The sequence below is a fragment of the Cydia strobilella genome, chromosome 18, assembly GCF_947568885.1.
Source record: "Cydia strobilella chromosome 18, ilCydStro3.1, whole genome shotgun sequence".
Lineage (NCBI taxonomy): Eukaryota > Metazoa > Arthropoda > Insecta > Lepidoptera > Tortricidae > Cydia > Cydia strobilella.
The window spans coordinates 2,723,808-2,748,866 of NC_086058.1; the positions used below are offsets into that span (position 1 = coordinate 2,723,808).

At 39.4% G+C, this 25,059-nt stretch overlaps 2 protein-coding genes across 4 annotated transcripts in view; both read right to left on the reverse strand.

The window, feature by feature from the left end:
* Window positions 1–19,955, reverse strand: part of LOC134749489 (ATP-binding cassette sub-family A member 2-like) — a 62,917-nt gene extending 42,962 nt beyond the window's left edge. The window contains exons 1-17 of the mRNA XM_063684429.1: window positions 19,528–19,955; window positions 18,165–18,297; window positions 15,704–15,807; window positions 13,947–14,067; window positions 12,946–13,031; window positions 11,371–11,529; window positions 10,704–10,926; window positions 9,794–9,958; window positions 9,268–9,446; window positions 8,678–8,818; window positions 8,200–8,317; window positions 7,764–7,918; window positions 7,137–7,364; window positions 6,551–6,689; window positions 5,841–6,090; window positions 4,468–4,523; window positions 569–681 (exon numbers count right to left, since the gene is read on the reverse strand). Of these exons, the coding sequence (XP_063540499.1) occupies window positions 569–681; window positions 4,468–4,523; window positions 5,841–6,090; window positions 6,551–6,689; window positions 7,137–7,364; window positions 7,764–7,918; window positions 8,200–8,317; window positions 8,678–8,818; window positions 9,268–9,446; window positions 9,794–9,958; window positions 10,704–10,926; window positions 11,371–11,529; window positions 12,946–13,031; window positions 13,947–14,067; window positions 15,704–15,807; window positions 18,165–18,297; window positions 19,528–19,689 (2,532 nt within the window). The 5' untranslated portion in view covers window positions 19,690–19,955. The remainder of the gene's footprint in view (window positions 1–568; window positions 682–4,467; window positions 4,524–5,840; window positions 6,091–6,550; window positions 6,690–7,136; window positions 7,365–7,763; window positions 7,919–8,199; window positions 8,318–8,677; window positions 8,819–9,267; window positions 9,447–9,793; window positions 9,959–10,703; window positions 10,927–11,370; window positions 11,530–12,945; window positions 13,032–13,946; window positions 14,068–15,703; window positions 15,808–18,164; window positions 18,298–19,527) is intronic.
* An 845-nt stretch (window positions 19,956–20,800) lies between these two features.
* Window positions 20,801–25,059, reverse strand: part of LOC134749474 (peroxisomal leader peptide-processing protease-like) — a 30,790-nt gene continuing 26,531 nt past the window's right edge. For 2 of the 3 annotated variants that reach the window (XM_063684412.1, XM_063684410.1), the window contains 3 exons: window positions 24,204–24,345; window positions 23,290–23,450; window positions 20,801–22,568 (listed from right to left, as the gene is read on the reverse strand). In XM_063684412.1, coding sequence (XP_063540482.1) covers window positions 22,483–22,568; window positions 23,290–23,450; window positions 24,204–24,345 — 389 coding nt within the window. In that variant the 3' untranslated portion in view covers window positions 20,801–22,482. The remainder of the gene's footprint in view (window positions 22,569–23,289; window positions 23,451–24,203; window positions 24,346–25,059) is intronic. The other variant, XM_063684411.1, reaches the window with a different exon arrangement.

Here is a 25,059-nt window from a genome sequence, read left to right on the forward strand (position 1 = left end):
GCTCAAACTATCCCCATACCAAGTTTCATCTAAATCGGTTCAGCGGTTATTGATTCCCCATACAAATTTCCACCCCCTTGAGGGGTGAGTTCTGGGATAAAAAGTATCCTATGTCCTTCCCCGGGACTCAAACTATCTGTATACCAAATTTCAACTAAATCGGTTCAGCGGTTTAAGCGTGAAGAGGTAACACACAGACAGACAGACAGACTTTCGCATTTATAATATTAGTATGGATATAGTATATATATATATATATATAGTATGGACTAGCTGTTGCCCGCGACTTCGTACGCGTGGATTTGTATATTGGTGGTTATATGTATATTTTACATTAGCATAGAACATTTATGAAGCAAAAGATATCAGTAGGGACGGTTAATCATTTCTTAATAATTATAGAACGCATGAAATTTGTCTTTCACAAAGCAAGGGACAGCATGATTCTACCTTAACCGCTGTCGAACTTCGGTTTTGTAAGAAATTTCCTTTCCGTACGGTAGTACTATTATTTATTCTGTGCCGGTCGTTATCTTTCAGTAACAATTATTTCAAAAGCAGTACTCACGATGCCCAAGAAAGAAAGCAGATGAGATGTGATGTAGCGCCACTGTCTCTGCAATAACACTGCGAACTGACGAGCGTACAACATTGGACCCTTCACCGTCCCGTGGACCGGCTCTGCATAGAATTACAAAACATATGTTATAAGAAATAAAACTATGAAAACGAATTATATCGCGTACATTATATTGAATTTATAATACATCACGACATTTCGAACACTTTACAGCGTTCGTGATTCCTTTAAACGTCGGGAATTCAGGGATGTTTCGGATGCGGATTTTTTGACATCCGCGGACGCGAATGCAGATGCGAATTTTTAAAGGCTCACATTCGCGGATGCGGATGTCGAGATTAGGCACATAAAAAACGTCAAATATAACACTTCAGTTAAAAAAAAAAAAAGAAACTTATTAATAGTAAAAACTGTAATAGATGTCATATATTAAAGAAAAAGTGACGAAGCCCTCCAGTGGTGAAGGCCGGATTCGAACCGGCGTCTTTAGCTATCGCGGCTAACGCCATGAACCCCTAGGCCACCCCGCCACGGCGGTGCCCGTCCGAATTTCTCGACTATATGCCATCTTAGTAAGACTAGGCGTCTTTGACCAGCTCTAAGGGCAAGCAGTGCGCGCTTGCACCTCCTAAACGAACTCCTTACGGATTTACGTTGTAGCGAGAGAGACTGGTGCTGCCATCTATGAACATTTGAACAAGTTTTGAGAACAAATCAAATTATTTTATTAAATATTTTGATTTGTGTTTTTTAAGTAGTCACACTACTATATATAAATTAAAAACTGTAATAGATGTCATATATTAAAGAAAAAGTGACGAAGCCCTCCAGTGGTGAAGGCCGGATTCGAACCGGCGTCTTTAGCTATCGCGGCTAACGCCATGAACCCCTAGGCCACCCCGCCACGGCGGTGCCCGTCCGAATTTCTCGACTATATGCCATCTTAGTAAGACTAGGCGTCTTTGACCAGCTCTAAGGGCAAGCAGTGCGCGCTTGCACCTCCTAAACGAACTCCTTACGGATTTACGTTGTAGCGAGAGAGACTGGTGCTGCCATCTATGAACATTTGAACAAGTTTTGAGAACAAATCAAATTATTTTATTAAATATTTTGATTTGTGTTTTTTAAGTAGTCACACTACTATATATAAATTAAAAACTGTAATAGATGTCATATATTAAAGAAAAAGTGACGAAGCCCTCCAGTGGTGAAGGCCGGATTCGAACCGGCGTCTTTAGCTATCGCGGCTAACGCCATGAACCCCTAGGCCACCCCGCCACGGCGGTGCCCGTCCGAATTTCTCGACTATATGCCATCTTAGTAAGACTAGGCGTCTTTGACCAGCTCTAAGGGCAAGCAGTGCGCGCTTGCACCTCCTAAACGAACTCCTTACGGATTTACGTTGTAGCGAGAGAGACTGGTGCTGCCATCTATGAACATTTGAACAAGTTTTGAGAACAAATCAAATTATTTTATTAAATATTTTGATTTGTGTTTTTTAAGTAGTCACACTACTATATATAAATTAAAAACTGTAATAGATGTCATATATTAAAGAAAAAGTGACGAAGCCCTCCAGTGGTGAAGGCCGGATTCGAACCGGCGTCTTTAGCTATCGCGGCTAACGCCATGAACCCCTAGGCCACCCCGCCACGGCGGTGCCCGTCCGAATTTCTCGACTATATGCCATCTTAGTAAGACTAGGCGTCTTTGACCAGCTCTAAGGGCAAGCAGTGCGCGCTTGCACCTCCTAAACGAACTCCTTACGGATTTACGTTGTAGCGAGAGAGACTGGTGCTGCCATCTATGAACATTTGAACAAGTTTTGAGAACAAATCAAATTATTTTATTAAATATTTTGATTTGTGTTTTTTAAGTAGTCACACTACTATATATAAATTAAAAACTGTAATAGATGTCATATATTAAAGAAAAAGTGACGAAGCCCTCCAGTGGTGAAGGCCGGATTCGAACCGGCGTCTTTAGCTATCGCGGCTAACGCCATGAACCCCTAGGCCACCCCGCCACGGCGGTGCCCGTCCGAATTTCTCGACTATATGCCATCTTAGTAAGACTAGGCGTCTTTGACCAGCTCTAAGGGCAAGCAGTGCGCGCTTGCACCTCCTAAACGAACTCCTTACGGATTTACGTTGTAGCGAGAGAGACTGGTGCTGCCATCTATGAACATTTGAACAAGTTTTGAGAACAAATCAAATTATTTTATTAAATATTTTGATTTGTGTTTTTTAAGTAGTCACACTACTATATATAAATTAAAAACTGTAATAGATGTCATATATTAAAGAAAAAGTGACGAAGCCCTCCAGTGGTGAAGGCCGGATTCGAACCGGCGTCTTTAGCTATCGCGGCTAACGCCATGAACCCCTAGGCCACCCCGCCACGGCGGTGCCCGTCCGAATTTCTCGACTATATGCCATCTTAGTAAGACTAGGCGTCTTTGACCAGCTCTAAGGGCAAGCAGTGCGCGCTTGCACCTCCTAAACGAACTCCTTACGGATTTACGTTGTAGCGAGAGAGACTGGTGCTGCCATCTATGAACATTTGAACAAGTTTTGAGAACAAATCAAATTATTTTATTAAATATTTTGATTTGTGTTTTTTAAGTAGTCACACTACTATATATAAATTAAAAACTGTAATAGATGTCATATATTAAAGAAAAAGTGACGAAGCCCTCCAGTGGTGAAGGCCGGATTCGAACCGGCGTCTTTAGCTATCGCGGCTAACGCCATGAACCCCTAGGCCACCCCGCCACGGCGGTGCCCGTCCGAATTTCTCGACTATATGCCATCTTAGTAAGACTAGGCGTCTTTGACCAGCTCTAAGGGCAAGCAGTGCGCGCTTGCACCTCCTAAACGAACTCCTTACGGATTTACGTTGTAGCGAGAGAGACTGGTGCTGCCATCTATGAACATTTGAACAAGTTTTGAGAACAAATCAAATTATTTTATTAAATATTTTGATTTGTGTTTTTTAAGTAGTCACACTACTATATATAAATTAAAAAACTGTAATAGATGTCATATATTAAAGAAAAAGTGACGAAGCCCTCCAGTGGTGAAGGCCGGATTCGAACCGGCGTCTTTAGCTATCGCGGCTAACGCCATGAACCCCTAGGCCACCCCGCCACGGCGGTGCCCGTCCGAATTTCTCGACTATATGCCATCTTAGTAAGACTAGGCGTCTTTGACCAGCTCTAAGGGCAAGCAGTGCGCGCTTGCACCTCCTAAACGAACTCCTTACGGATTTACGTTGTAGCGAGAGAGACTGGTGCTGCCATCTATGAACATTTGAACAAGTTTTGAGAACAAATCAAATTATTTTATTAAATATTTTGATTTGTGTTTTTTAAGTAGTCACACTACTATATATAAATTAAAAACTGTAATAGATGTCATATATTAAAGAAAAAGTGACGAAGCCCTCCAGTGGTGAAGGCCGGATTCGAACCGGCGTCTTTAGCTATCGCGGCTAACGCCATGAACCCCTAGGCCACCCCGCCACGGCGGTGCCCGTCCGAATTTCTCGACTATATGCCATCTTAGTAAGACTAGGCGTCTTTGACCAGCTCTAAGGGCAAGCAGTGCGCGCTTGCACCTCCTAAACGAACTCCTTACGGATAATATTTAATAAAATAATTTGATTTGTTCTCAAAACTTGTTCAAATGTTTATTAATAGTATTTAAACAAGAATATACGAGTAGGTGCCCCACAATCACATTGCTATACTAAAGTTCAAATAAAACATATTTTTTTTCTGTTCTGTTTATACTGAACTGTCACCCTATACATAAGAATAACAGCGCCCTCTTGACAATGATCATATATTACTGGTCAGGCTTTACAGCCAGCAATTATTTATTTACCTGTTGTTGTGTTGTCCGGTTCCTCCGTATTTGCTGGTTTGTCGTCGCCGCACAGCCTGAAACCAAGCATTATACTTGCTAGAAGATACTAGAAGCCTCTAAGGTGTGAGTAGAGGCAAAAAAAAATTACATTCGTAATATGTGGTATTTTCTATAAAAAGGGACCGATTGTCGATGGCGCTTACGCCATTATAAACGATGCTCCGATATAAATACAATGCCGCGCGACGCTGTGCGGCGTAAGCGCCATCGACAATAAGGTCCCTTTTCATAGAAAATGCCCCATATTAAATTTTCAATGCTTCCATTAGGGAGCAAAAAAAAGGTTGGAAACCTCGTTGTACACACATACTACAAAATTGCATGGACACATTATGAATCTATTTAAGGAATGTTGCAGTGTCTTTCACTTGAATGTTGTAAGAGAATGAATAAGACTCTAAAACACCTCATCAAGCGTGCTTTTTCCAACGCCGATGGTATAAATTGGCAACTTCCAACGATGCAAAGTGTTGAATGTAGTAATGTTTAAATTAATTTTTAACAAGCAGAAACGTCTGCGATCGATGCTATTAAGCTTAGAATAAATTTAAAAGTGGAAAAATTACTGCCTTGGGTGAGACTTGAACTCACGGGCTCTGGATCGATACTCCAGCGCTCTGCCAACTGAGCAACCAAGACCTCATCCATAGTCAGCAAATCTTCCCACTATATGGGTCTAGGGGACCCTAGCGTAAGAGTGTTACACTTCTTAAACGCAGAACGGCGGAACGGACGGACGGGTGCTCAGTTGGCAGAGCGCTGGAGTATCGATCCAGAGGCCGTGAGTTCAAGTCTCACCCAAGGCAGTAATTTAAAGGCCCAATTTCACAGTAGATGTCGCTGCTCTATCGGCTACTTCGCGCTGTTAAGATTTTCCAACAGCCCATTATATAGTTTTGGCTCTCCGACTCTAATGGATGACGTCGCGATGATCGACGTGATTGCTGCCTTCGGTCGAAACTTGTGAATAGGGAATATTACGCGAAACTCTGCGCAGGGGGCGCCACTACCACAATCGGAGGGTCTATCGCGAAACAAGAAAATCTAAATTTCGTTATTTAACATCTCTTGCAAATTCGAGCGATAAAGAGGCAGATAGCGAAATCTCGGATTCGCGTTTCCCGTTAGGTTCTCTCTAAGCAAACCGCCTTGATGCATCAATGTCATATTCTATTATCTCTGAAAGATTTGACAAAAAACTGTTAAAGGCACAGTATATATAAGTTAATCTATGGTTTACTAAACGGGCTACTGCTGCACCCTGGTGGCAGAACATTGCAGTAATATCACCTATTAGAAACGCTAACAGTTTAATACTGAATAGAACTCACTCTAAAAACACCTCATCGAGCGTGCTTTTCCCGACTCCTATAGTATCAATCTGTAGTTTTGAGCGCGCATCTTCCAGGGAAGCGAAAAGTCCCGGAAAGCGCGCAGTATCCTTGGCAGGCAGGTTGTAGGAGACGCCGTTCGGACGGCGGTCGCGGATGGTCGCGTTCGGCACGACGGTGGTGATGGCTGACGTGATGGCCGCCTCTTTAGGCGCGCCGATTGTTGTGAAGGAGAGACGGTAGCCGGTTCCTGGTAAACAAATAAAAAATATTAATTTTAATTTATCGATCGTTATCAATTATTTTGTGAAGTAAGGTCAATCCATTATTTACCATGCCGGCATTGAACTTTGTCTTTATAGGCAACTTGGAGCTAAGTACCTTGTATTTATTCCAGACCTGATTTTTTTTCATTATTTTAAAACAATCATAATCATGAATTGTTACAATGAAAAATATTGGCAGACCGTCCACCAGTACGAAAGGCCATAGCTGACTAAACGAGCGGGCATGGTCAATATATGGAAGTTTAACACTAGGCACTCGGCTTTTAAATTTGCACTTTATCCATAGATATATTTCATATTGAAATGACAGCGGCTTACGGGGCTTACCGCTCAGCGAACTCGCGTCTGTTCGAAATAATTAGAGCTGCCATTTGAATATGTTATGAAACCCTTGTTGATTGCCGTGAAAGTTAAATTGCTCACCGATGGCTCGCTTGAGGAACATGGAAGTGGCGTGGCAGCGCACACGGCCGTGGTGCAGAGCTGCAATACGGTCACCCAGCGCGTCCGCTTCTTCCATGAAGTGTGTGGTCAACAGTACCGTTCGCTCGCCGCGGAGACTCTGCAATTGGAAACGATTTTATTTTTAGAGACAACTCGATCTACAAAAGCGCCACATCGAATGTAAAAAATAAAGGTTCGAATCGTGTCAATGGTTCCGTACCCAAAGGCTAAAAACGGGACCCTATTACTAAGACTCCACTGTCCGTCTGTCTGTCACTAGGCTGTATCTCATGAACCGTGATAGCTATACAGTTGAATTTTTTACTGATGGTGTATGAAAACAGAAGAAAACAAAATAAAATAAATATTTAAGTGGGAATCCCATACAACAAACGTGTTTTTTATTGCGTAACCGTACGAACCCTTCGTGCGCGAGTCCGACTCGCACTTGGCCGGTTTTTCAACTTTATTTGATTTCAATCCACATGCACAAAACGTGGCAAAAGAAAGATCCGTCTATTAATAATTTACTAGCCAATCTACCTGCATTTTATATTGTACTGACCAGCAACAAGTCCCACAGCTCACGGCGCGTTTCAACATCAAGCCCACTAGTGGGCTCGTCCAGTACTAAAACTTGAGCCCCACCAGCTACAGCACAGGCCAGCTGCGCGCGTCGCTTCATGCCACCCGACAATGCGCATGTTAATGCGTTTGCCTTGGTTGATAGTTGGAGTTTCGAGAATAGGTTCATGGCTGAGGTGTTGGCTTGAGAGTATGTTTGGCCTTTGAGCTGGAAATATAGTGTATATTAAAAATTTCAGAATCTTGGAGAAACTCAGATAAAAAAAAATACAAACTAATCTTGAAAACTGGAACTGTCCGGATTTTCGAAGAAATGAAAAATACTGCCGATGCCGGAAATATTTAGAGATTCAAAAATTCAAAACACGTTGTAGACTACACTATTTCTCGGACCCAATGTATTGAAGTCTGCCTCCCTGTACCCCCTAAATTTTCTGAGTCCACCATAAGTATGTTTACATCGCACTAACTGAGAAATATTATCCTCTAAATTTCATTTAAGCCCTTTAAATTACTTGTTTATGTAGATGATTTGGAAATCCGGAACAATAAAAGTACTGTAAGTTTCCTATTTTTTATTACTACAAAAACCAGGATTAAATCTCACCATGGCGAAGAACATGGCGTGCTCCAGCACTGTAAGATGCGGGAAGAAGATGTTCTCTTGTGGGCAGAGTCCGATAAGCTTGCGGACGTCCTTCGCTTGCTTGACTGTGTCCTTGCCTTCCACTAGTACGCGTCCGGACGATGCGGATATCAGACCTGAGAAATAAGGGGGTTAGACTCCTATTACCTGTAGACTGATCTATTAATACAGGGATATTCCAGAAAAGTGTCGTGTCCGTGATATTCTTTAACATGTTTTATAACTTAGTTGTGCCATTTTCAATCAAAAGGGTACTTATTGTCGCTTGTCGGTAAGGCGCTATTTCCATATAGCTTCAATTAGAAATCAACCTTATAAACAGGCGACAATGTGGTACCTTTTGATATAAAACGTCACAATTGAGCATTAATTGAGAACTTGCGCATAAAATACAAACCGGTGATGATGTTGATGAGCGTAGTCTTGCCGGCGCCGTTATGTCCCAGCAGTACGGTGATCTCGCCCCGATACACGGTTAAATCCACGCCAATCAATGCCGGGTCTTTGCCGAACGACTGAAACAATCCAGTGCATGAGTCTATCCATCTGTGCAGATTACGTCTTTGACATCTCGACTGGTTAAAAAAGTGCCCTGTTTACTCTTGGACCATGCAAAAGCGTTTGATACCATAACGATCCCGAATCTACTTCAGAAAGTAGAATATGAGGAATGAGTAGGATCTAAGTTGTTTATGTGGCAATATTTTTATAGAAAATTGTACAATGTGTATCGATTGAAAATGTAGAAGTGGCAAACTCTTTCCTGATTATGGTGTTCCACAAGGGAGTATCATGGCCACTTTTTCCTCATTTATATGAATTATCTAAGTGCTAAAATCGTATCATAATTTGACGATAGATGTGTATTTTCTTACCTTGTAGACATCGTTGACCTGTATGCCCACCGGGAGGCCAGCGGGGGCCTTCTCGAAGTAGCGCGGGTCGGCCTCACATGGGCCGAACTGGGTCTCTTCCGGCGCGGCCTCTACTTTTGGCTGCATGAACCAATAATCTTTCTGAGAAGAGTGAAATAGATGAGACAATCATTCGTAAATTCCAATGTACATCTATCATAGTAAAACATTAATAATATCCGTTTGCTTCAGTTGGCCGTCGGCGACCATTACATGATAACGTCAGTACTACACGTAGGTACTGTCGACAAAAAATTATTTTGTACTTTATTTTTCAATGCTCAATTTATTTAATAATCTTTGTGATCATATTAAATTAAATGTAAGTATTATTACTTACATTTAATTTAATACGATCACAAGTAGTTGTATTGTAAGGCGGCGACTACTTGTTGATGCGGGGAAGCGGGCCAGCAGGTAACAGACAACTTGAAGCGAACGGGTAGTAGCTCGACTCCAATGGGATTTGCATATATTTTATACAATCATTGGATTTTTGCCCCAGACACTATAGAAACCTATCAAGTATCATTGATCAGAGATAGACTTACACTAAATGGAAAGTTCCAGGGTAGCGCTTGCCCGTACTTCCCGGGCCGCACTCTAGAGAGGTACCAGGCGATCATAGACAGCAGGATTATCTGCAGCACCATAAACAGATACAGTTCGGCGACGGCGGTCTGTTCGGCTGCGTTCCGCGTCCACATGTTTGTGATCGATATGCTGCCACCTGTAACAATATACTATAAAACTTCAACTCTTAACATTGCTAGTTGAACATTCATAATATACCAACGTGCTTAGTTGATGGCCCATTTAAGAAAGTACCACAACAATTTATGTTTTTGGATAATTAAAAACGAGGTTTTTAAGAGCAACGAAAGCAACGAGTGACAAGAAAAAGTTGATATATACTAACACGATTTAGGTACAGTCGCCTTCAGATATATCGGAGCGGCCGAGGTGCTCAAAAATATCTGAACACGCACTTTATACTCTATCGCCTTAGAGGTTTGTTCAGATATTCGTGAGCGCTTTGGCTGCTCCGATATATCTGATGACGACTGTACAACTTACCGAACATTTCTCTAGAACCGAGTGCCCTCCAAAACCGCACGAAGGGGTCATGTGGCAGTAGACAGCAAAGGAGAGACAAAGCGCGACTCTTGAGCTTCTGGCTCAGCATACTGGCGACTAGGAATGCGGTATATACCGACATTGTGATCAGTTCCAAGTATTGAGCTGAAAAAAAAAAACGTTAGAGCTCCTTTATCTTCTTCTTTTATCTTATCTTAGGAGTTTATACTAAGTACTTACTCATATTAAACACGTAAACTGTGACAAACGCCAGCGCCACCAGTCAAGATATGCAGCGCCATCACCAGTGCTATTTAGAATCCGCACGTAACGGGTCGTCAATCTTGTAGAAATACGCAGCGCATTGCGTAGAGTCATATGTATAGCTCCTTTATCTTCTTCTTTTATCTTATCTTAGGAGTTTATACTAAGTACTTACTCATATTAAACACGTAAACTGCGCGTCTATAAACGCCAGCGCCACCACAGTCAAGAAATGCAGCGCCATCGCGAGTGCAACCCGCACGTAACGGGTTATCAATCTTGTAGAATAGCGCAGCTCACCACGTAGAGTCATATGTAGACCTCCTTTACCTTCTTCTTTTCTTATATTTGGTAGTATTTGAAGTTTATATTAAGTACTTACTCTCTTTGATACTCTATACTCTATTTGATATTTACCAGTCGCTTTTCGGTGAAGGAAAACATCGTGAGGAAACCGGACTGATCCTAACAAGGCCTAGTTCACCCTCTGGGTTGGAAGGTCAGATGGCAGTCGCTTTCGTAAAAACTAGTGCCTACGTCAATTCTTAGGATTAGTTGTCAAGCGGACCCCAGGCTCCCAGGAGCCGTGGCAAAATGCCGGGATAACGCGAGGAAGAAGAAGAAGAAGAAGACATTAAGTACTTACTCATATTAAACACGTAAACTGTGACAAACGCCAGCGCCACCACAGTCAAAAAATGCAGCGCCATCGCGAGTGCTATATAGAACCCGCACGTAACGGGTATGAGGTCGTCAATCTTGTAAAATAAGGCGCCGCCCACCGCGTAGAGAAGGAGATGAGGTACTAAATCTAAGACGTGCGAGACACCTAGCTCTTCCCAGGACACGCCTACCATTTTCACCAGCTCCTGCGAATGAAATATTAGTATATTATTAAAAAAAATTAAGAGAGATGGTAGAATCGCACGCAAAAACGCGTCTTCTAATCACCAAACACCCAATTAATTAGGATTAGTTTGCTGATGCATCACCTGAATATAGTAGCTTTAGGTTATAGTTGCTCTTACATGATTGTCACGTTGCTGTTATAAGATGTCTTTAGAGCCCCAAATACGGCTCACTCAAAACCATTCTACTGTTCTCGAAGAAGAAAAAGGAGTGTACTAATCTAAGTGAAACAAGATTGCCGCTAGCTAACTCACTGCTGTTTTAATCTGATCCATATACAATACGGCATAAGGTCTACTCGTGTTGTCACTGTTCTCCTCACAATGGCGATTATGCAACAAGATAGCAGCCACTGCTGCTGTTGTAATTTGATCCTCATGCCACTACAAATAAGGTCCACTCACGTGCATCCCACTGTTTTTTTCCTCGAAAAGCCTTCCGGTGAGGAACACGAATGTGAGTGTGAGTGCGAACGGCAACATGAATGCCGATAGCTGGCTCACGGCCACCACGTTGGTGTTGAAGTTAGCGGCCGCAAAGGGAAATTCTTGGAGCTCCATGGTCTGTGAAAAAAATGGATTAACGATTATAGTACATGGGGAATTAGGATCTTATTATTCATTTATTTTATTTATTTATTTAATAAAATACAGTATTCCTAAAATAATCATAGTAAAACTCAATAAAGAGTTTGACTGTGGGGTCATCAGTCTCTAGTTACATATGTATTTAACTTATAACTTATTTATAGTAGTGCAATTACTACAAAATATTGTGGTAGTGTTTCTTTAACATAGATTTAAATTCAGACTTATTATTTTCACATCTTATGGCTTCGGGCAAACTATTGAGTAAGTATGGAATTCTTTTCCTAAGGGTTCTATCCCCGTAGTAGTTATTAATTCTAGAAACGGATAGTTTGCCTGAAATCACAGCCTTTGTGATGTATGTATGATTAACTGGTGTGAAATAAGAAAGAAAAGTGAAAAGTGCAAGGAAAAAGTTTGATGTATCCAAATTAATACCTTTAATATTATGTTATGAATTTGTTTATTTTAAATTAGAGATATAAAACGTAAATTTTTACCCCGGTTGGGAACAAATGAGTATAATTTAACTTGTTCTAAGCACATGATAATGAGACGGGAAGAAATATAACACAAGCTTAATGTTCAGCCCTTATATATATCCATACCAATGAGGATATAATAAGATAGAGCGGTACTGTCATAGTAAATTTTGTAACCACTGTAAATTCACTGCCATCTATCCACATACTTTAAAACTAAAAATGAAGATTTATAAAAAACGTTAAAATGTATTTAAATATGGATATATGATTTTTTTTATGGTTTTGATCCATGTTCTTTCACTGGTATGCGTTAAAATTATAAATAACAAACGAAACAGTCAACGCCCTCTATACGAGAGTAGGCCAAAACTAGTGGCGCCATCTGATCGAGAATCAAATTTTCGTGATTTTCGAGGCACGTCTTTTCCTTAGACTGTATCCATCTATTACGGAGTTATATCTATCTTTGATCCATACACAGACACGCAATCTATTAAAGTATTTTTTTTTCGTTTTTACACTCTTTTATTTAGTTTCACCTGTCCCGTTGTCTGTCTGTCTGTAATCAAATCTTGCAAGTTAAATTTGACCCATTTCTGGGTTTCCGATGAAGCTGAAAATTTGCATACATATGTAAGTCGTACCAAAATTATGGTACCATCAAGCTGATATGATGATGGAGACAGAAGGTGGTCATAGGAACTCTGTGATAAAACAACGAAACCTAATTCAGTTTGGGGTTGTTAGAATTATCTCGATGAGTATTAGCTGCCTGTGGAAAGAAAAGTACAGTCAGCGATAAAAACCTGTGCCTAAAATGAAATTTTTGCCAAAAACATTTTAGATCTATCATCATACTACCCATCCTCACCGGCCATAAATGTGATTATTTCCTTTAAAAACCAACCTGTTTTATATCGGCGCCGGTCAGAAGATGCAAATAGCTGGTGTCTATGGCCCACTGCAGGCGCATGAACTCCTCGTACTGCATACCTGAAAAAAAAAAACATTTTTAACCTCTTTCCAAGGATTATTCAGAATTGTCCGAAATAAATGTTTTTTTTTTTTTTTTTAATTTGCCAGTCATAAAATGACTGAGGCTTTGAATTTAGAATTGAAATTTGATAACCGATATCGCGTCGTGTGACTCAAGGGGTGAAAAAAAATTCGATAGTGTTGAATAGTTATTTGTTATACAAGGGTGCAAAGTTGTATTTTACCCGCGAGTGTTTCAACACACGAGAAGTAAAATACATTTGCGCCCGTGTGTAGCACACAACTTTTCACCTCACTATAGCGAGGAAAGTGCAACAAAAATCATCTTCATCACTGAAATCACTCATTTCTTTACGATATTATAACAGAAAACTCTGGAAGTTGTGTATTTTTACGCGAGTCGGTGAGAAAAGGTTTTAAGTAAAAGAATTGTTGACAATGTTGACATTTCTGATGTATGAAATGTCAACGATGCGTTTTGAAATTGCATCGACTCAAATTGTGCGTTCAGAATTATATTTAACATCATTATAAAAAACAAACGTTTCTTATGGAATTTTAAGGTTTATGACTTAAAATCATTAAATAAAGGTTAAATTTGGTATTTTTATTAGATTCTCAAACCATTTATTTAATGATAATTAATATCGAACGAACCATTATCATGAGCGTTTTACGTTTTGTTGTCTGTCAAGCTACTTAAACACGCTCCATCCAAGGTCAAATTACTTTCCCCACTAGAGGATAAAACGCGTTTTTCCCCGCTTGTATTGAAGGATAAACGAAAACTTTCCGAGCTAGTGAGGGGAAAATTAATTGTCTGTTTGCAGTAGAAACTCCAACGCACCAAATCGAGTTGTTGGTCTGCGAGCAGCTTTAGATGAAAGGGATTGATAAATGATAAAAACGTACCAAAGTACTCATGGTGGCCCATGTCAAACGGGTCCTCAGGTTCGTATTGGTTGGTCCTGAAATTGTTCTTCATTCTTATGGTGTAGTTAAGTTTCTTCGGCCACATTTCTGACTCCATATCCTGTAGGCAAGAGAGTTAGGTATTAATTAAATTAATAACCGTCCACACTTTGTTCTGTTCATGTCGGTGCAAAGTTTTGTCCCTTTAACAAACATAAATGTCAATGTATATTAGGGGAAGTTTGAAAGTAGCACCAGTAACGGAGAAGATGAGAAGTAGTAGGTTAGCGTGGTATGGGCATACGATGAGGAGGGATGAATGCCATATAGGCAAAAGAATGTTAGGGATGAATGTTGATGGACGGAGAGCGAATGGTAGACCCAAAAAACGATGGATGGATTGCATGAAAGAGGATATGAGAAAGAAAGGAGTGAGTGCTGAGGTGACGAAAGATAGAGGAGAATGGAAGAGAAAAACATGTTGTGCCGCCTCCACATAACGTGGGATAAGGGCAGGAAGAAGAAGAAGAACAAAGATAAATGTCAAAATGATTTGTTACACTATCAAATACTTGTTAGAGTTGTTCGAATTGACAAACATTTATAAAAAGGGGACTCGCGCACGAAGGGTTCCGTGCCATTGCGCAAATGCGAAATAATCACGTTTGTCCCATTTAAATATTTATTTTATTCTGTTTTTAGTATTTGTTGCTATAGCGGCAACAGAAATACATCATCTGTGAAAATGTCAACTGTCTAGCTATCACAATTCATGAGATACAGCCTGGTGACAGACAGACGGACAGACAGACAGACGGACAGAGAAGTCTTAGTAACAGGGTCCCGTTTTTACCCTTTGGGTACGGAACCCTAAAAACACCATAATTTGCTTTAAAAACCATTTTACACTGAAATACACCCAACTTGTCAGTAGATAAAGGCGCGAAATTCAAATTTTCTATGAGAAGTCAACACTTCGCGCCTAGCCGACTACATTTTTTAAATTTGCCGCCTTTTTCTACTGACAAGGTCGCTGTGCCAGAGTATGTTTATCTAACCGAACATTTTCATGTCCCAAACATAGATTCAAGTCAAGTCATCGACACTTAATGACAGAAATAGCGATCACAAGGAAAATAGACCACGTTTACATAACATTAAGAGCAATTTTAGATAATTAACTATGTGACGGTTACGCTCTTCTGATTACAGCTTGTACAACAATACCGCAACGAAGTATTGTTCAGTTTTAAAACTATCAATTTCCTGTATGAGATTGATTGTATAATTAGCTACAGAGTACCGCGTGTTTCATCAACAATATGATACTTTAAACATATTTCGAATTTTGACTGAACAATTGATATGAGGAAGGAAAATATATAATTAGAAATACATTATCTGTGAAAACTTCAACTGACTCGCTATCACGGTTCATGAGATCAAAGAGGATATAATAGGATAGAGTACCCTGCCATAGTAAATTTTGTAGCCACAGTAAATTCACTGCCAACTATCGACACACGATTAAAACTAAAAAAAACCAAAAAAATTATTTATATATGGATAAATTATTATTTTTATTTGCATTACTTATTTTTATATTATTTAAACTCATGTTCTTTTACTGATATGCGTTAAAATTGTTAAATAACAAACGAAAACGTCAACGCCATCTATTCGAGAGTAGGTAGTGGCGACATCTGATCGAGAATCAAATCTTCTTGATTTTCGAGGCACGGATGATGATTGTTTACCTCAAATATGATAATTGCGTCCTCGTAGCTCATATCCTTCGAGTATTCCAGTATTGATAGCGCTGACGCATTTGAGAACGGAAAGAAGCCATACTCTTTCTTTCCTGAAAAAAAAAAACATTAAGTATAATATCATCGTTTTTTAGGGTCTTTTTCTGCGTCTTTTTGCCGTTTTTTGCGTATTGGTACGGAAGAAACCTTCGTGTGCGAGTCCGACTCTCACTTGGCCGGTTTTCTTAACTAGTTCTGTTATCAATATCATTACAGTAGAATCTCGATTGTGCGAACTAGTTGTGACCAACACTAGTTCAGATAATCAGAAGTTCGGATAATCGAAATGTGGGTTTTTTGGGACGAGTCCAACAAAAACGACACCTTTTTCAAGCCTGACCATGAATATATGATCACGCGCCTTCTTGCGGAATTTTACTGGAACTAATTTTTTCATACTATACTAAACTGTCACCCAATACATGAAAATAACAGCGCCCTAATATATGACAATGATCATATATTACTGGTCATCAGGCTTTACATAAATATAGGACAGTATATTAAAATTGCACGTTAATGTTAAATCGGAGTTACGACGCCCACTAGCTGAATCATCTGCTAATTCTTTTCCATAATCACGATCAGAGTACTCAGTGTAAAAACGAAAAAAAGTCGCCTAACGAAATCATTTGAAACATCTGACCTAAAAACGTTCAAGGTTGAATGTTTCGTACAGAGTAGATTTCGTCGATTTGGAAATTAACTATTGTTGTATAGTTATTTAGAGTTGTTTTTAGGATGCACAATGTGTGGCTTACCTTAGAAAAGAGTGCTTATGCACATGACATATAAGGATCTTTCTCTGATGGAAAACCACATGTTATCTTTCTAAGGCTCACGGTCCTAGTGCATATCCAATAAAACCATATCCAATTGAGACAGGGTTGCATTTGTGTCATGCTGTCCATATCCAATTGAGTCAAGAGTTGCATTTATTTTGTTTCGTTAAATTCTTAACACAATATAAATTATTTAAAATCCATCTTACAGGCGATATCAATTTCAAACAAAAAAAATATTAAAAATATCAAATGATTTTGAACTTCATTTCAAAGTGATAGGGTTCAATTGCGTATTAATACTTTGCAAGAAACTATAATTTTATAACGCGTAGGTAGCCAGTTGCTTTCCTTCCCACCTAATGTTAATAACCTTGTGAACTAATATTGTTTTAATAGATGTTTTCAGACGGCATTCGTAAATCAATATAGCTTGGCATTTAGATGGGTAATTTAAGGTAAGTTAAAAATAGCGCCTAGAGAGAGTCTTATAGCAATCATTCAATTTGAGACAAACAAACAAACAACAAACAACACACAACAACAAACAAAGACAGACAAATACTAGGCAACTCATTAATTATCTCAATTCCACCATGATTCCACCCCGCTTTTCACCCTCTTAAGGGATGATTTTCGGGATAAAAACTATCCTATGTCCTTCCCCGGGACTCAAACTATCTCTACGCCAAATTTCAACTAAATTGGTACAGCGGTTTAAGCGTGAAGAGGTAACACACAGACAGACTTTCGCATTTATAATATTATAGAATGGATTTATAAATTATACAATAAATTTCATTGTCGAATATAGAGGTAGTTAAAATCATATCAAGTTCAATTTTGCGGCAAAAAGCGGTTTAATTTTTAAACACTAGTTATAATACTAAAGTCGTATTATGTTCTCTTTTACGATCGTAGTAACAACATTTAACTAAAGATAACATATATTTTGTACATATGTGGGCGAATAGCGAGTCATAATAGCGCGTACACTCGTAAAGAATTCTAAGTAATCGTGTTCCACGTTTCGTAGGATGTTTACAGTGGGCTGCTGACACTGACAGAGATTAGCAGAAGTATTTTGTTTGTAACACAAGCATGTCTGAATACAATCCTTACTTACATGCGATGACTGATCACGGATTGTAATTTAACATTGTGTAAACATTACGAGGCATCCATAGATTGTTTACCTGTGTCAATTATTGGGGAGACTGATTTTACTTAATTTCAAGCAATTAATACTAGTATTTATAAAAATTGAGTAAATTCGGCGTCAAAACTATTCATAGGCAAGCCATTATATTACGTACCTACAACTGCATTGTCCTTTTTTTCGTGAGCTGTATAAAACTTGTTTAACTGTCTAAAAAGTAGGCAAGCCAGTGGGAATCAAGTTCTATGGTCGACCCGCCTTGTATACTAACTATGTTGCCTTCCTATGGATTGGCTGCGTTACACCCAGGTTCAGAACCACTGGTTTATGATAACAACAATAACTATAGTAAAATTCTACCTCCTCGGTGTAGGTAGGTGTGAGAGAGCACAATACATTGTATTTGTGTGCGGGGAGTATTTGATTTTACTATAGTGAGATAATATTGATGAAGAAAGTAAAAACTCACCCGGCAGATGATCCAGCCGTTTAAATTTGAGTTTAGCCCCAACCTCATCCATGAGCCTGTTGGTGTGATCTGTGTCCGGTGTGAACAACACTCTTACTCGGTGCTGTCCATACTCCTCCAGACTGAATGGCTCCTAAAATTATATGACACAGTCATAATCCACAGTTAGATGGAAACCACTGTTTTACATTAAATAATTAATAAAAATGCAAGCCAATACATACATTATTATTATTATTAAAGCTTTGTTTGTTCTACAGTCAGGTTTTTCTTTTTGTTTTTTTTTCTTTAACTATGTTTTGGGGCTGACTGCAGATCCCATCTGCTGGGTGAAAGCCAGGGATGAGTGGAGGAAAAGTGAGGAGGCTTTCACCCAGCAGAATAAATACATTAGTTAGAATTAATGTGGATACAGTTTTTAAAGTTAGTTGAAACTTAAATAAAGCATACATAATTACTTGGGGCAGGCTGAATTTTTTTTTTTTATTAACTTTTTATTCCTAAGATGTGGTTAGGTATTTTGTGCCAGTTTATACAGATGATTGTACAAGAATCAATTGCTGGTAGTAATAGTTAAGCCATTGGGATCGATCTATTATAAAAGCCTGACAACATGCTGATAGATAATCTGCAGCGCCAGGCTATGCTTGTCAATGTTACTATCCCCCATGATGAGAATCTTGCGAAAGCCCAGAAGGACAAGTCCAGCAAGAACCTAGACTTGGCTCACAAGATTACCACAATGTGGGATGTTGATATAACGATCATTTTCCCGATAGTTGTATCAGCGAATGGTCTCATAGCGAAGTCTCAACCAACACCTAGAGTCTCTCGCTAGGTGGCTGGATCAAGAGTCGGATGCAGAAGGCGGTAATGTTGGACACAGCTAAGGCTTGACAACTCAATAATAAAAATAGTAGGTAGTTTTGTTGCTATGGTAGTACACACACTACAAACAAATTATAAAAATATGAATAATGAGGTCAAAAATAATAGCCTTTTCTGTAGATAACCACAATAAGAAAATATGCCCCAACAAAACAAAGTTGTCAATACAAACTAATGATTATAAGGAAAAAAGAACAATACTCCCGAAGTAACCAATATAACCATTAATAACATCTATAACTCAGGAAAAAATATTGCTCATAAACAAACAAATAAATGCCCTCACGGGGATTCAAACCCAGGATCCCCTGTTTCTTGGGCAGGGTATTTACCAACTAGGCTAGGAGCCCGTTAAAGATACATTTTGGTTGAAAACGGCAAATAAAAATAAATACGTGGACGTATTAAAGGCCAGTTGACAGTCACAAATACTCAAAAACGAATAAGTAATAAAAATAGGTAATAATAAACTTACCGTATAATGGACATTCTCATGTCTTCCGAGTAAACTTGGACCAGTAGTTAGGTGTATGAGCACAAAATATAATAACGGAGAGAAATAGTCGAAAAATGTTCTAATGTATCTCCTTTTTCTCATAAGGCTGTGCTTCCACAGCAATACCCAAACGGACCACATGATAACTGTATTGTACTATTTCACATTAAAAGATAGCGAACTCCTTAAAATGTTTATTTGAAATACAATGTTCTAATTATTAGTAAACTTCTGCCATTTATCACAACGTTACACAGAGACCTAAAACCGTATGTATTTTAAACTACATTGTACTACACGTTGTAGTGTTTGAAATAAACTATTCACATTTAATAACAATGGAGTGACTCATAATTCCTGTGAAAAATCGAACTGCGAGAAACAAACAAATATCTGGGACATGGAGACTGATTGACATGGATTGACATTAAAACTTTGACAATGGCATTTGACATTGATAGATCACAGTAACCATAGACTAGTTTTTTAAAATTTTTGTAACAAATTTAAAAAAACTCCACACTCGTGCGCGAATCGCGGCGCGAAGCCGCGAACGAGTGTGGAGCCGATTTTGCTGATTAGCGAACTAGACTCCACACTCGCGTTCGGCTTCGCGCCGTGAATCGCGCACAAGTGTAGAGGGCCCTTAACGGTAATATAATATCGGTCATAATCGGCGGTCGAAATCCTCGAGCCAAATTTGCGTTTACACAGCCTGATTTGACCGGACAATTTAATAAAATTGGCGAAAAAAATTCTGTCTGGACTGCGCTTGCCGCATGCCTTGGCCGTTTTACGCAAAAATAATTATATTGTCTGAAAGAGATGTGTATGGTAACATTTTTCTTGTAGGAATTCCCGTTTCCGCATTCGATTTACAACGTCGAGCCCGCTCGAGACTACGCGGCGCGAAGCCGCAAACGCGAGTGTGGAGTCGATTTCGCTGATTAGTCACTCGCGTACGCGGCTTCGCGCCGCGATTCGAGCACGTGTGGAGGGAGCTTCGGAGAGGATAAAAAAAACCTAGGTAGTGCAGTTAGATTCTTACCAAAATAATCACTCTTTACGAGGTTAAAGATTTTTAGAATGGTAGAGGATGAGAGCAATGGGGTCGGCAACTGTCAAAGATTTACATAGATGGCGCCATCATTGCATTTCTCTTTCTCTAGTTTTGTTCTATGAGTTTTAGCCATTGAACCATTATTCAATAAAATAAACAATAAGTATATCAATAACACAATTGTAGCCTTTAATTAATCACCATTAACAATAATTACAACTAAAATTAAATAAAAAATAAATAATATAAATATACAATTAGAACTTGATTAAACAACGCATATTTATTATACGTACCACCATACATGTGATAAAATGAGAATAGCGCAGGGGGCGCCACTACCACAATCTAAGGGTCTATCGCTAAAAAAGAAAATCGAAATTTCGTTTATAACATCTCTGTCACTCTTGGATATTCGAGCGATAAAGAGGCAGATAGCGAAATTTCGGATTCGCGTTTCCCGGTAGATTCTCTGTAAACAAACCGCCTTGGTGCATCAATGTCATATTTTATTATCTCTGAAAACTTGTCAAAAAACTGTTAAAGGGCCATTGTATAAGTTACTCTATGGTTTACTAAACGGGCTAGTGGTACACTCTGGTGGCAGAACATTGCAGTAATACCCTATATTTTCACAGCATCATAGAGTAGAAAAAAAGGAATAAAGAGTATAGTACGACATAAACTAGTAGAAATAAAATAAAATGGAACTAAACAATTTCCATACCAAATTGTTGCTATTTGGTATGGAAATTGCGATTTAATCATTTTACGTCAAAAATTTGACAGTTACGTAGGAAGTGGCGCCTTCAATAATTTTCTACAATTTCTTGTCGGACTATAGAGTACATAGTATATAGAATAGTTATTTACGATACAAGTACGGAAAAGAGGAAATTCGAAACGAGTTGCGTATTAGCTGTTCGCACGTGTATTGTACAACGTTTTACAGTACATATGGCCATTTATATTTTCGACATATTCACGTGCCGGAAAGTGCTCTTTCCCGCACTATTTGCAAGGGCAGACTCCATCCAACTCCATCAAAATTTTGACAGATAGTATAAATCTACATTTAACGATGTCAGTGGGTGCTAGATTCTATCCCAAAAAGATAATTTTCACTGAAAATGACAAAAACTGTCAATCTGTCAAATTTGACTGATATGTCAAAAAATCCATCATTGTAGTGCGAGCGAGAGGGAAAACCTGGTAGAAGGGATCGGCATACTGAGCTCGCACAGCCCGCCGCAGCGCGTAAAATACCTAAACTCGCTCAACGCCGAAATGTAATAGCGCTCTTAAAAGGTTAAAATTGTCTCGATAGACAAACATACTTAATCGTTTTCAATTAATTTAAAATTACTTATTTCCTGCACATTCATCATGTATCACATGTAACGAGTAGCAAAGCAAGTAAAGCTTGACCAGGAATATACGATCATTGTCAGGGCGCTGTTATTTTCATGTATAGGGTGACAGTTCATTATAGTATGAAAATATTAGTTCCAGTGAAATTCCGCAACATGGCGCGTGATCATATATTCCTGGTCAGGCTTTACCTAGTACCTACTCTCTAAACATAAGTTAGGAATATTTTGTCAGAATACTGTATCTTTTTAAACTACCTCACGACCTCACGACAGTTAAAATTTATATTTGGACTGTCGCTGTTTTACTGCCAATATTTGAATTTTTGAAATTCTGATACATACTCGTACGTATAAGGTCATGTGGTCACGGGGTAAGGCAAGAGAAACATAGTTTATTTTGCTCGGGGCAAGATAAAGTCTTTTCTTTCCTTTCCTCAATGTTTCTCCCGTGTAACCTTAGTAGTATATTAAATTATTAAGCTAAATCTTGTTAATTGAAGATCATATCTTAGATCTATAAGGAAGCAGCCTCCACTGTGACTGAATCATTTCTTGGTGGTTTTCAATCGGCTTCAGGTGGTCGCAATCTGAAAAATATAAAGATTTATTTTACTAAACGAATACACAACCTCTTAGCCTAGTCGATAATGAAGAAGCAGATGGGCCCGGGTTCCAATCCTGGTATGGGCATTTATTTAAATATTTGTTCCTGGGTTATGGATGTTTTCTATGTAATTAAATAAGTGAGTAAGGTTGCAAGAGCTCAGTGAGGATATGGACGGAGTGTTAGGGTCAGCAGCGCTCATGTAACACCTCTGGAATTGCAGGCGTCCATAGGCTATGGACATAGACATAATATTAAACTTAGTAAAGACCGGCCTCACGAGCACTACGAATGTCTAAAAATCGCATTTAGTCTTGTGGCGAATTGTGCAGTGGAAAGGCGTCACCATTGGTGTACTGTGAACAAAGTATAAGCGTATGCATAGATACAATCCCGACGGAACACCGACGCCTTTCCGTGCTTTCCACTGTGCAATTCGCCACGCGACTGAGCGCGCTGGTGTAACTATAAATGCGATTTTGACTCCAATGTATCGGCCCCATTCGCAGTGCTCGTAAGGCCGGTCTTTACGAAGTAATATATATGTCTATGGCTACGGAGCTGCTTACATCAGGCGGGTCGTGTGCTTGTTTGCCACCGACGTAGTATAAACAAAATAAGTATTTATAAATTACTATAGTAGCAGTACCTATTAGCGCCTGTGTTGGTTTTATCGCTATGGCGTCAGGGTCAAAATTAGGTACCTTTATCAGTGATGTATTGAAGCATGGAATCGACGAATGCTCGAGCAGGTACGGCCATGTTTATGTAGGGATAGCATGCGCCTGTATTGGTTTTCGCGTTGCTGACTATGACGCCCAGAACTTCCACATTGGAGTCAATTATCCTGAAGATTGGACCGCCACTGTAAATGGAAAAAATACATTTTATAGGATATTCTTACAAAAATTTACTAAGCCTCACAGTAAACTCAAGAAGCCTTATGTTGTGGACCTACTAAGAAAACGATATAATATACAGTGGCTAAAAACTTTGGCTGTTTCATACATTTTGGCTGGTCCATTATTTATGGGAGGGTAAAAATTTTTTTCGCGATTTCGGGGTTGGTCCCATAGTAAAAGTTGCTCAGTATAATCCCAAAACCTCCCTGGCAACGGGAATGCACTTATTTTTTAGCCATCCTGTATAAATACCACAAGTGGGACACAAAATCGGTTAATAAAAATAAAGGTGAATATGCAGTAATTTGCACTGATATTCAAGAAGAATCATCTAAGGTATAAAAGAAAAAAAAAAAAAAAAAAAAAAAAAAAAAAAAAAAAAAAATCTAAGGTCTTGTTTTAAATGTACAAGCTGGGTCCTTCCACGAGACTGTCGCTTACGTAACGCTTTGCCTAGTATGGCAGCTACCTCAATAAAATCCGTAAATCTAGAGAATATACTGTCAATTTGTTAGCCAGACCCAATATCGCTTACTCAGAATTTCCAGAAGTATTAGAAGAATGGCGTTACGTAAGCGACATTCTCGTGGAATGCCCCAGCTGTCTATAAGAATATAGTATAGGTAATCCTCAACGCTCATGCTTCTTTTATAGCTGAGGTGCCCTCTTGTTGCACAAATAACTATTTTACCTAGGGAACAAATGTATGACATTACCTGAACCCTGACTGCACGCAACAACTGCTCTGTATCATGGAAGGTGAGACGCTGTTCACATGGCCAGCGGTCACGTTTGGCTTTAAATTCTCCAGCATATGTTCGTTGAAGTACGGGTAGCCGGCTGCTAGTACTGATTCACCTGGAAATTCCTCCTTTTTAGTACGGACGGCTAAGGAATGGAATGCGCTCCCGCCATCTGTATTCCCTGATCAAAATGACCTCGGTCTCTTTAAAACAAGAGTGAATAGGCTGTTACTGAACCGGTGAGCTCTATCTTAGGCCCTGTCCTCACTTTCCATCAGGTGTGACTAGGGCCAATCGCCGATCAGTTTATAATAAAAAAATAATAATAATAATACTATTGTGACAACTTTGAACCGACTTGAACAGAACAAAGTGAAGGAATGTCATTATAAAGGTTTGTAATGTAACCTTGTCATTGCAAATGTTATGCACACTTGGTCCGACTTTAAGTCTATTGGGACGTGATCTTTTTTACACCACGTTGGTGGCAAAGTAGCATACGACTCGCCTGATGATAAATGGTCCCATGGACACCTCCAGGGGTATTGCATGCGCATTGCCGACCCTTTGAAACCTGTACACTCCTTTTTTGAATAACCCGATATTGTAGTCCCTCGGGATGTCAATTGTAAAGCTCGGCAGGGAGCTCATTCCACAGCCGAACTCGTCCGCGGGATGAAATTCCTCTTTAAAAACCGAACACACAGTTTGCAACGATTTAGGTTATAGGGCTTAGGTCAAGGCAGAATATTCATATTCAGAATGAGGGCTATCGTTTTTTTGCTCACCAGTTGGCGCCTCTGTTGATGGTGGTCCCCAAAAGACTAAA